Here is a 13,146-nt window from a genome sequence, read left to right on the forward strand (position 1 = left end):
TGTGAATCCAGCACATGAACCACTTAGTGCATATGACTTTATGTGGTTACTGGGGAATTGAACCCTGGCTGTCAGGTTTTGCAAGCAAACAGTTGATTTTGAAACACTTGATTTCTCCATGATACATTAGTAGGAACACAGTGGAAATGAAGGATGAGCTTAGCACATTGTGGGGATTTTTTTTGTTTTGTTTGTGTTTTGTTTTTTAGAGATAGGGTTTCATTCTAGCCCAGGCTGACCTAGAATTCACTATGTAGTCTCAGGGTGGCCTTGAACTCATGGTGATTCTCCTGCCTCTGCCTCCTAGTGCAGGCATGCACTGCCATGCCTGGCTTAACTATCTTTTCTATTGTGAAGAATCTAAAGTTTATTTTTTTAACTCCTGTAATTTCAAAAGCAAAATTAAATGTGTGTAGCTGTTTTGTTTTGTTAGGTGTAGGGTCTTGCTGTAGTGCAGGCTGATGTGGAATTCACAGGGATCCTTCTACCTAGGCCTCTCAAGTTCTGGGGTTAAAGGCCTGCACCACCACGCCCAGCCTTTTTTAGCTTTTTATTCAAGACAAAATGTTTTTTTTTGTTTTAAATATTATTTATTTATTTGAGAGCGTGAGAGAGGAGAAAAGGCAGATAGAAAGAGAGAATGGGTATGCCAGGGCCTGTGCTACTGCAAATGAACTCCAGACACATGTTCCTCCTTGTGCATCTGGCTTGCATGGCTCCTGGAGAATTGAGCTGGGATCCTTAGGCTTAACAGGCAAACACCTTAACTGCTAATCCATTTCCCCAGCCCTCAAGACAAAATGTTTTAAAAATTTTACAATAAGGAAGATACCTGTAGAATTTGAATGTCATTGATTAGTACTCTTGTTTCTTGTTTTTTCTGCTACTAAAATAAAACAACAAAAAATCCAGACATGGCTCTTCTCGCCTTTAATCCCAGTGCTCAGGAGGCTGAGGTGGGAGGGTTCCATGAGTATGAGGCCAACCTGGAATAGAGTGAGACCCTGTTCCAAAACAATCCAACCAAAAATGAAAAACAAACTTCTGCAGGATTTGTCTTAACATTTTTGGGTTACAGAGTATATTTAATTCATTGGGACCTTGTTATAAATTATATCTGATTAAAAATAGGGTCAGGTGTGGTGGTACACAGCTTTAATCCCAGCACTTGGGGGACAGAGGTAGGAGAATCACCATGAGTTCAAGGCCACCCATAGACTACATAGTCAGTTCTAGGTCAGCCTGGGCTCTAGAATAAAATCCTACCTCAGAAAACCAAAAAAAAAAGCTTGTTTATTATAATGAAAAGTTTTATTTCATTACATTGTGCATATTTTTGTTCTATTTTTAGTTGTACAAAAGATTTAAATTACCAGGACAACCACCAGAATCAATGGGGAGAGGAAGAGACTGGAATGTTGACTTAATTCCCAAGTTCCTTATGGCTAATGGTAAAGAATTTTAACTTAATTTCTTGTAGCACATCAAATCTGGTCTGAAAGTCATGAGTATCTGGGTATGAGGACTGGAGCTTTTTGAATGGCAACAGTATGGCTAGGAAAACATCTCTTAGTGTCTGCAGTTGATAAATGTAGACTTTGTAAAACACTAAACTTTTCACATAATTTCCAACATTTGGTACAAACATGGTGTACATTTTTTTTATATGGTAAGGATCTCTTATAGCTTAGGTTGGCCTTGAATTTGCTGTGTAGCCAAGGATGACTTGAACTTCTAAACCTCCTTTTTTTCTTTATTAAACTCCAGACTCATGCACCACCTTGTGCATCTGGCTTACATGGGTACTGGGGAATTGAACCTTGGTCCTTAGGCTTTGCAGTCAAGTGCCTTAACTGCTAAGCCATCTCTCCATCCCTAACCCTCCTTCTTGCTGTACGTGTTTTATGTGGTGTTGGGGATCGAACCCAGGTTTCATGCATAGCAGGCAAGCCCTGTACCAATTGAGCTACATCTCTACCCCTAGTTTGTAGGCTTTTGAAATTACTATTATTTTCAAATTTTTTACTTTACTTTAGACTGGGCAAGGGGGTGTGGTGGCAGCGGAGAATGGGGAAGGCCAGGGCCTCCAGCCACTGCAGAAGAGCTCCAGATGCTTGCGCCACCTGTGCATCTGCCTTGCATGGGTCTTAGGGATGTGAACCTGGGTTCTTTTGCTTTGCAGGCCTTAACTGCTAAGCCATCTCTCAAGCCCTGAAATTATTTTTAAATTTTTTACTTATTTGAGACAGAGAGAGATGGGGGGGGCAGATAGAGAGGATGGGCGCACCAGTCCTTCAGCTACTGCAGACAAACTCTAGATGTGTGTGCCACCTTGTGCATCTGGCTTACATGAGTCCTGGGGAATTGAACCTGGATCCTTTGGCTTTGTAGGCAAGTGCCTTAACTGCTAAACCATCTCTCCAGTCCTGGAATCACTTTTTCATATTAAAAATAACTTAGAGGAATAAAATAGCTTTTTTAGCTGATCATGGTGGAACATGCCTTTAATTAATCCCAGCACTCCAGAGGCAGAGGTAGGAGGAACTGTGAGCTTGAGGCCAGCTTGGACTACACTGTGAGTTTCAGGTCAGGCTGGGCTAGAGTGAGACCCTACAGTCAGTGAATCCTCCTATCTCTGCCTCCCAAGTGAATCCCAGCGCTTGGGAGAAAATGGTAGGAGGAGTGCTTTGAGTTTGAGGCCACCTGAGACGATATAGTGAATTCCACTACCTGGAAAAAAAAACCTCAAAAAACAAAACAAAACAAATCTTTTTTTTTTTTTTTTGAGTTTCTGTAATATCTGTACTTTTCTTTTTCAAGGTTATTTTGCAAAGCTAAACTTTTGAGGTGAGTATGATGGTTCATGTTCCTAATTCTTTTCTTTTTTTTTTTTTTTCAAGGTAGGATCTCACTTTAGCCAAAGCTGACCTGGAATTCACTATGGAGTCTCAGGGTGGCCTCGGACTCGCTGCGATCCTCCTACCTCTGCCTCCCGAGTGCTGGGATTAAAGGCGTGCGCCACCATGCCTGGCTTCATGTTCCTAATTCTTGCATTTGAGATGGGAGTGATGGCTTGTGCTTGTAATCCCAGCAGTGGGATGATTGCTGTGAGTTTGAGGTCATCTTGGACTGCATGTGAGTTTCAGGATTAACAAGTCTCACAGTGTGAGACCCTATCTTCAAAAGCAAAAAGCAAACACAAAAAAGAAAGAAAGTAAAATAAATTATTCATCCTAAATTTGCATTAAATAAATAGTAGGCATGTTCTTTTTGTTTTGTTTTTTTTAATATTTTTTGTTTATTTTTATTTATTTATTTGAGAGTGACAGACAGAAAGAGGCAGATAGAGAGAGCGAGAGAGAGAATGGGTGTGCCAGGGCCTCCAGCCACTGCAAACGAACTCCAGATGTGTGTGCCCCTTGTGCATCTGGCTAACATGGGTCCTGGGGAATCGAGCCTCGAACCGGGGTCCTTAGGCTTCACATGCAAGTGCTTAACCGCTAAGCCATCTATCTCTCCAGCCCTGGTTTGGTTTTTTGAAGTAGGGTCTCACTCTAGCTGAGGCTGACCTGGAAGTCACTATGTAGTCATAGGTTGACTTGAATTCATGGCAGTCCTCCTATCTCTGCCTCCCAGTGCTGGGATTAAAGGCGTGTGCCATCACGCCTGGGATGGCATATTCATTTCTCTGTTTTTTAAGTTTATATTTAAAATATTTTTGTTTGTTTTGTTTTGTTTTTTGGAGGTAGGATCTCACTCTAGCTCAGGCTCAGCTGGAATTCACTAGGTGAATTCACCAGGGTGGCCTCGAACTCAGGGCTATCCTCCCCCTCCGCCTCCCAAGTACTGGGATTAAAGGCATCTGCCACCATGCCCAGCTGTTTGATATTTTTATATCACTAAGTGAAGACCTCACTTGTGTATTCTCTAAAATTTACAGTTACCTAACTGAGCTAGGCATGGTGGTGCACACTTTTTAATCCCAGCAAGCACTCAGGAGGCAGAGGTAGGAGGATCACCGTGAGTTTGAGGCCATCCTGGCATTACCTAGTGAATTCCAGGTTAGCCTGGGCTAGAGTGTGACCCTACCTAGAAAAATCAAAAAACAAACAAACAAAAATTCTAACAGAATTCTTAAATTTTATTATGTAAGTGATAATAAAATTAGAAAACGCAGTGGGGCTTGGTAGCACACCCTTTTAGTCTTGGCACTTGGGAGGCAGAGGTAGGAGGATCACCGTGACTTCCAGGCCACCCTCAGACTACACAGTGAATTCCAGGACTAGAGTGAAGCCCTGCCTCAGGGGAGAAAAAATCAGAAAACAGTTAATTAGAAAGGAGATAAAATTTCTATCATAATCCCAACCATCTAAATTATTTTTGCAGTCCTAGGGATCAAATAAGGTTGTTGTTCTTTGTTGTCACATTTGCTTTCACCAGCGACACTGCCTCCTCCTTTCAAATACCTTCAGTCTCCCACAGTGTTCATTTCAGTTTTTGTCGTATTGAAGGTAAAAGTTGGACCTTTTTTTGTGTGTTGTTCTTTTCACTGTAGCCAGGCTGACTTGGAACTCACTTCCAGGGTAGACTCAAACTCACTGCGACCCTCGTCCTCTGCTTCCCAAAGTGCTGGGATTAAAGATGTGCCATCATCCTTTTTTTCTTTTCCCACAAAGGGCTCCATCTTTGTTGTTTCCCATGACTTAGAAATCCAGTTTTGATCATTTCAGTTAACAGTTTGTCTCTTGAGGCTGTCAGCACTGGAGTGGTTCTTAAGAATATGAAAACTTTTCCCTTGGAAACATGGAATTGCTGTTTTTGAAATAGAAGGTCTGGGTAAAATTGTGAAAGATCATTTAAACCAAAGCCAGTTTCAAGGAGTTTTCTCTCCTCTGATTTACCTTCACCTCAGAACTACAAGAATGCAGTACAGTCAGTAGTTGTCTGTTAACATTTCTACCAGCTGTGTCAATAGTCTATTGGTCTTGGCACTCTGGTTCTCTGTTTTGTTTTTTGGTGTGTGTGTGTGCGCGTGTGTGTGTGTGTGCGTGACATCTTGTGAGGCTTTTTTTTTTTTTTTAAATAACTAGGTGGGACTATAAATGTAGATAGATGTGTACAAGTACAAAGAGGTTCTTTTCTCAAATACCTGAATTAATGATTTTCATTTGAGTCTTTCAAACTTGCATTTTTTTTTCTGAGTAGCAAAGGACTTTTACTTTACACTTTCCTATGTACCTGAAATGTCTGGGCACTGCGTTTTAGTGGACTGTACTGTGTACTTTTTGTTGAAAACTTTCTGTAAACACAATTGCCTTGTTCAGTTTTGTTGTAAACTGACTTCCTATAAGATGCACTGTTAATGTGCTTTCTGATGTGTGTTGGATAAGAGTGATAAAATAAAGCTTAAAAATAAAAGAGAGGAAAAAAAAGGTGCGCCATCATGCCTGGCTTCCTACTTTTTTTGCGGGGGGGGGTTCAAGGTATGGTTTCACTCTAGCTCAGGCTGACCTGCAATTCATTATGGAGTCTCAGGGTGGCCTCGAACTCACAGCCATCCTCCCACCTTGGCCTCCCGAGTTCTGGGATTAAAGGTGTGCACCACTGTGCCCAGTGTTCCTACATTTTTGACCACCATGAATACCACCTTGCATTCAGAGTGATCCTCCTACCTCTGCCTCCCAAGTGCTGGGATTAAGTCAGGCATGTGGCACTATGCCCAGCAGCCCTCCTTTTTTTTAAAAATTCTTTCAGAACTGCTTAAAGTAATTTTGATCTCACAAATATTTTTTATTTATTTATTTGAGAGAGAGAAAGAGGCAGAGTAGAGAGAGAATGGGTGCACTAGGGCCTCTAGCCAATGTCACTGCAAATAAACTATAGACACATGTGCCACTTGGTGCATCTAGCTTACCTGGATATTGGGCAATCAAACTATAACTGCTAAGCCATCTTTCCAGGCCAGATTTGTTACTTTTGATATATTTTAGTATATGAGAATTCTTAGGCTCATAGTCAGATGATCTTTCTAGTGGTAAACTTTATTGATCTGATGTTAAGGCTCTTTTTCCTATAAATTGACTTAGAAAATGAAATGTTTTTTGTGTTGTCAGTCTTTGAGACATAATGGAAACTGTAGAGCAGCCTAAATCCATTTGCAATAAATAATACAAACCTCATACGACTAATGAACATTTTATAGCCTTTGCAAGCAAAGTTTATTTGCCCTGAAGCTGTAGCTTTAAAACACGTGCATAGGCTTATTTATATTCTGCATTGTGCTGTTTGAAATGTGTCTTTGAGGGTTGGCTGGTAGTAGTTACTGTACGTTGTTACAGAGATTCACGCTATTATGGTTAGCTTGTGTGTTCATATTTCTGCTAATTGTACTGACCGTAAAGTGGATGCTGCTGTTTTAATTGTGCACCTCTTCTAGGTCAGCTGGTCAAGATGCTGCTGTACACAGAGGTCACGCGCTACATGGATTTCAAAGTGGTCGAAGGGAGCTTTGTGTATAAGGGAGGAAAAATCTACAAGGTTCCTTCTACTGAAGCAGAAGCCCTAGCATCTAGTATGTAATTTTATTTTATTTTCTCAGAGTACTGAGATTCTGTAGTGCAAAGGACTCTCAGACATCATTATCTAGTCAACAAATACTGAATGTTTGTTTGTATTCCAGACATCACTGTAGGCTCTTGGGCACGTATCAGGAAACTAGTTTTTTTTAAGCTCTACCTCATTTACTTAAAAAAAATTTTTGTTGTTGTTGTTGTTTATTTATTTGAGGACGACAGAGAGAAAGAGGGAGGAAGGGGGAAAGAGCGAGAATGGTTGCACCAGGGCGTCCAGCCACTGCATACGAACTCCAGACATGTGCGCCCCCTTGTGCATCTGGCTAACATAGGTCCTTAGGCTTCACAGGCAAGTGCTTAACCGCTAAGCCATCTCTCCAGCCCTTACTTACTTTTTTATTTGTGTTTTTTTAAGGTAGGGTCTTGCTCTAGCTCAGGCTGTCCTAGAATTTAATATGTCAGGGTGTCCTCAAGCTCATGGCGATCCTCCTACCTCTGCCTCCCAAGTGCTGGGTTTAATGGTATATGCCACTATTATCCCTCTACCAGCTCTATAATTTCTTTGTTATGATTTTTTATGTTTATTATTAATAACAAGGTGTTTTGTATAGATATATCATGTGTTGGTACCCTTTTTTCCCTCGTCCCTGGCCCCATTCTGTTGGGGACGCTCCTCAGTGGGGTTGCAGGTATTCCCCATAGGGTTGTAGTTTATGTGTTGTGGGAGCAGTAGTCAGTTATTTTTGAAGTGGGGGAGGGAATGCCTCTGGGCATGATGTTTCCACCTGTGGCTCTTACAGTCTTTCCGCCCCCTCTTATGCAAAATTCCCTGAGCTGTGGACGGTGAGTTTTAAGTCTACTTTGGTGATGAGCTCTTAGGAGCCTCTGGATCTCTACTTTGGTAGGTGTTGAGTGTCTTCAGGGTCTGTGTCTTAAACCCTGGTGCTGATTATCCGGAACAGTGTGGAAGCAGCACTCTTGCTCCTCTCCTCATTTCTGAAATACCTTCTGAAAAAGAAGAACAGATTCTCCAACAGAGAGTGAAGTCAGCATAGTTTAAATGGGATACAGCTCTGTAGTTTTCGTAAGCTTACTAATGGAAAGAGTACTGGTGATATTTTTTAAGGAATTATTAAAGAATAAAAAGCAACTAAATATTTAGGGTTTCATTAAAGTATGTAACCTATTTATCTCATGTAGTGATCCACAACACAGACAGACATTCAGATCCCATCGCAGATAATTTGTCCTTGGAAACTTAAGCACATTAATTCACTAGATTCCAGAGTATATCTTAGCATTCAGAAGAGAAATGAGGTTGGGAAGATGGCTCAGGGGTTAAAGGCATTTGCTTGCAAAGCCTACCAGCCAGGGTTCAATTCCCAAGCCAGACCCAAAAAGTTGTGCAACTATTTGGTGCACGTGCGTGTATACACACTCTGTCACTCATTCACTCTCTCTCTTAAAAAAGGAAAAATAGGGCTGGAGAGATGGCTTAGTGGTTAAGCGCTTGCCTGTGAAGCCTAAGGACCCCAGTTCGAGGCTCGGTTCCCCAGGTCCCACGTCAGCCAGATGCACAAGGGGGCGCACGCGTCTGGAGTTTGTTTGCAGAGGCTGGAAGCCCTGGCGCGCCCATTCTCTCTCTCTCCCTCTATCTGTCTTTCTCTCTGTGTCTGTCACTCTCAAATAAATAAATAAATAATTTAAAAAGGAAAAATAGGCCTGGAGAGATGACTTAATGGTTAAGGCACTTGCCTGCAAAGCCAAAGGATCCAGGTTCAGTTCACTTTGTGCATATGCCTTTATGTGGGTACTAGGCAATTGAGCCCCAGGCCATCAGGTTTTCTCAACAAACACCCTCTTAGAGATTTATTTTTTTATTTTTTATTTTTTATGTAGGGTCTTGCTCTAGCCCAGGCTGAGCTGGAATTCACTATGTAGTCTCAGGCTGACCTCGAATTCATGGCCATCTCCTCTGCCTCCTGAGTGCTGAGATTGAAGGTGCGCACTGGCACGCCTGGTGAGAGTTTTGATCGTTGACTGTGTGTAGATAAGGTTTGTTGGCACGTGTGTCTGGAGTTTACTCACTGGCAGGAGGGCCTGGTGCGCCCATTCTCACTGTCTCTCAAATAAATAAATGAAATACGAACAAAACGTTTTTCAAGGATGAAAATTGTCTTCATAGATAGTATTTTTAAAGTCAAATTCTTTGTGCTTAAAGGGGCACATAATTCAACTTACTTAAAATACGTGCTGGTTATATTTAACTTGTTTTCTGAGAACATTGAAGACTTGTTTGAGCATGTTGTCCACATTTCATGTTATATTCAAGTACCCTTTGAACTAAAAAGCCCTAGTTAATGACATGGAGGTTTGAACTTTACTGTCAACATGGTTTAGTGTCCTTGTATGTGCTTTTTGAACAATTCTTTTTTCAGGCTTAATGGGACTGTTTGAGAAACGTCGCTTCAGAAAATTCCTAGTGTATGTTGCCAATTTTGATGAGAAAGATCCTCGCACATTTGAGGGTGTTGACCCTAAGAAGACTACAATGCGAGAAGTGTATAAAAAATTTGATTTGGGTCAAGATGTTATAGATTTCACTGGTCATTCTCTTGCACTTTACAGAACTGATGAGTAAGTTTTGTGGTTTTCAGACTTGTATTTATTTAAGTGTCCCAGTTCTTCTCCAAAGGGGAAATGATAGCAGAACAGATACAAAGCTATGTTGTACTGTGAAAGAAGAGGTTCTGGGCTGGATAATGGCTTAGCTTTTAAGGCACATGCCTGCAAAGCCTAAGGGACCCAGGTCCATTCTCCAGGTCCCATGTAAGCCAGGTGTGCATGGTGGCACATTTGTCTGGAGTTTGTTTGCAGTGGCTAGAAGCCCTGACACGCCTATTCTTTCTCTCTCTCTAATAAATAAATAAAAGTAAAAATCTTAAAAAGAAAAACAGCGTGGTGGCACACACCTTTCATCCCAGCACTTGGGAGGCAGAGGTAGGAGGATGGCTGTGAGTTTGAGGCCAGCCTGAGACTACATAGTGAATTCCAGCTCAGCCTGAACTAGAGTGACACCCTACCTTAAAAAACCAAAACCACCCAGCATCCTAAGCCTATCAGAAAAATACAAGTGCAGTTACTACTTAAATCTGCCCATCATGTGACCATTCCCCTACTTCATTGTTCAAGTCCCTATAAAGAACCTGCCCCCTGCTGCTCAGGACTCTTGTATGGATCCACTGCATTGGTGAAGTCAAGAGTCCAAGCTTAAGCCCGAAATAAAGCTCCTTGCCTTTGCATAATAAAAAACAAAAACAAAAAATGAAAGAACCAAAAACAAACCAAACACACCAAAAAAAAGAGGTTCTAAGCCAGGTGGTGTGGCTCATGCAGCAATTGGGAGGCTAAGGTGGGGAGGATCACCCAGGTATTTGAGGCTAGCTTGGCCTCCCGGGTGAGTTCCAGGACAGTCTGGGCTATAGTGAGACCCTGCCTCAAAAAACAAACAAAACAGAGGTTCTAAGTTGCAAGTTAATATTGGAGCCTTTTCAAAGAAATAAGAAGGTAATAGATTGAAATCACTTCAGGGAAAGATTTTTAAATGAACTAGAAGAAAACCAAAGCCCTTTCCTAATGTTTGTTTACTTTTTTCCAGCTACTTGGATCAACCCTGTTATGATACCATTAATAGAATTAAACTTTACAGCGAGTCTTTGGCAAGATATGGCAAAAGCCCTTACCTTTATCCACTCTATGGACTTGGAGAACTGCCTCAAGGATTTGCAAGGTGAGGTTCCATGTTTAATCTACTAGCTGAAACTTGTTGTTTTTTAAAATTCATTTTATTTTATTTATGTGTGTGTGTGAGAGAGAGAATATGAATGGGTACGCCAGGGCCTCCAGCCACTGCAAACACCAGATGCATGCATCACCTTGTATATCTGGCTTACATGGGTACTGGGGAATCGAACCTGGGTCCTTAGTCTTTGTAGGCAAGCACCTTATCTGCCATCCCTCCAGCCCAGCTTTATCTTGACTATTGAAAGTGAGATGTCTCTGGGGCTGAGGAGATGACTCAGTGGTAAAGGCACTTGCTTGCAATGCCTACTGGCCCTGGTTCAGCTCCCCACTACCCATGTAAAGCCAGATGCATAAAGTGGTACATATATCTGGAGTTTGTTTGTAGTGCAGAAATCATTCTCTCGCTCCTTTTGTTAAAAAAAATTTTTGTTTTTATTTGTTTCAGAGACATTGAAAGAGGCAGATAGAGAGGGCACGCTGGGGTCTGTAGCCCCTGCAAACTCCACTTGCATTTGCCACTATTGTGCATCTGGCTTATGTGGGTACTGGGGAGTTGAACCTGGGTGGCCTTGAACTCACAGTGATCCCCTACGTTGGCATCCCAAATGTGAGTGCTAGGATTAAAGATGTGTGTCAACCTACCCAGCTATTTTTTTGTTCATTTTTTTTTTTCCATTTTGTTCATTTTTTTTTTTTTTTTTTTATTTGAGAGCGACAGGCAGAGAGAAAAAGGCAGACAGAGAGAATGGGCATGCTAGGGCCTCCAACCACTGCAAATGAACTCCAGACGTGTGCACCTACTTGTGCATCTGGCGAACGTGGGTCCTGGGGAATTGAGCCTCAAACGGGGTCCTTAGGCTTCACAGGCAAGGGCTTAACTGCTAAGCCATCTCTCCAGCACCCAGCTACTTCTTTTTTTTCTCAATTTTTATTAACATTTTCCATGATTATAAAAAAAAATCCCATTGTAATACCCCCCCACACTTTTCCCTTTGAAATTCCATTCTCCGTCATATCCCCTCCCCATCTCAATCAGTCTCTCTTTTATTTTGATGTCATGATCTTTTCCTCCTTTTATGATAGTCTTATGTAGGTAGTATCAGGCATAGTGAGGTCATGGATATGCAGGCCATTTTGTGTCTGGAGGAGCATGTTGTAAGGAGTCCTACCCTTCCTTTGGCTCTTACATTCTTTCCGCCACCTCTTCCGCATTAGACCCTGAGCCCTGGAAGGTGTGATTGAGATATTACTCTACTCCAGTCACTTCTTTCTAGCACTATGATACCTTCTGAGTCATCCCAAGGTCACTGCCATCTGAAAACTGAAGATTCTTTACCCAAAGTGACAGTAGCGTTAATATAAGGGAATAAATATTAAGAGAAATGTTTGCTGGGCAGTTTGATAAGCATAGTATATACATTTTTCCAGACATCAGCAGATGTTTTACACTCCTAAGGCTCATGACTACCCTGTTTTAAGTTTTCAGTATCAGGGATATATTCCCCCACATGGAGTGGGCCTCCAGTCCAATTGGAGGGCAGTTGGTTTCCACCATGACAGACCTGCCACTATTGCACCCGTTGGCTCATTTGGGCTGGCTGGCCAATTATAAGGCTTTCAGTGTCCACTGTTGAGTATCTTCACTGGTGGTATCTCTTTCTCCCATTGAACTACATGTAGAATGGCTTCTTCCAGCTTTCTGTCCGTTGATCTACATGGAGGAGGTTATCAGCTCAGTTCCAGCAGGATTTTTCAGTGGCCTTGCAGTCCAAGTATGTGGAGTCTTCAGCAATAGGGTCTTACCATCGATTCCTGGTGGGAAACCAAGGGCCTTGGCAATGCCTATAATGTTTTGGGGGCACCAGGGACCTCCCTGGCCAACAACTCACTGGAGGTATCCCATCCCTGGCACTGAAAATTTTCTAACAACGATCTATGGCTCCTGAGTGTTCCATTGTCTGAAACCGAAGGATTCCATATAATTTATTTGCATCCTCTTAGATTTTGATTAGCCCTCCCACCACCTTTCCTTTATTCAATCTCTTCCCCTAACCTCACTCCTTTTCACCCCCGTTTATCTATTCTTCTACTTACATATATACAACACCAACCTATTAAGTACCATCCTCCCTTCCTTTTTCTTCACTTTATATCTCCTTTTTAACTTACTGGTCTCTGCTACTGAGTTTTTTCCTTCTCACACAGAAGCCCAATCATCTGTAGCTACGATCCACATATGAAGGAGAATATATGGTGCTTGGCTTTCTGGGCCTGGGTTACCTCACTTAGTATAATTCTTTCCAGATCCATCCATTTTCCTGCAAATTTCATAACTTCATTTTTCTTTACTGCTGAGTAGAACTCCATTGTATCTTCATTATCCACTACTCAGTTGAGGGACATCTAGGCTGGTTCCATTTCCCAGCTATTATAAATTGAGCAGCAATAAAAATGGTTGAGCACATACTTCTAAGGAAATGAGATGAGTCCTTAGGATATATGCCTAGGAGTGCTATAGCTGAGTCATATGGTAGATCAATCTTTAGCTGTCTTAGGAACCCCCACACTGATTTCCACAATGGTTGGACCAGATTGCATTCCCACCAACAGTGTAGAGGGGTTCCTCTTTTTCCACATCCCTGCCAGCATTTATGATCATTTGTTTTCATGATGGTAGCCAATCTGACAGGAGTGAGATGGAATCTCAATGTAGTTTTAATCTGCATTTCTCTGATGACTAGGGACATAGAACATTTTTTAAGATGCTTAT

General features: G+C 41.8%; 1 protein-coding gene across 1 annotated transcript in view; it reads left to right on the top strand.

Moving 5' to 3' along the window:
- The window catches only part of Gdi2 (GDP dissociation inhibitor 2), a 34,395-nt gene that overhangs the window by 12,211 nt on the left and 9,038 nt on the right, over positions 1-13,146 (top strand). Inside the window, exons 3-6 of the mRNA XM_045135149.1 lie at positions 1,352-1,451; positions 6,437-6,571; positions 9,011-9,209; positions 10,231-10,362. Coding sequence (XP_044991084.1) covers positions 1,352-1,451; positions 6,437-6,571; positions 9,011-9,209; positions 10,231-10,362 — 566 coding nt within the window. The remainder of the gene's footprint in view (positions 1-1,351; positions 1,452-6,436; positions 6,572-9,010; positions 9,210-10,230; positions 10,363-13,146) is intronic.

Source organism: Jaculus jaculus, chromosome 15, assembly GCF_020740685.1.
Source record: "Jaculus jaculus isolate mJacJac1 chromosome 15, mJacJac1.mat.Y.cur, whole genome shotgun sequence".
Taxonomy (NCBI): Eukaryota; Metazoa; Chordata; class Mammalia; order Rodentia; family Dipodidae; genus Jaculus; species Jaculus jaculus.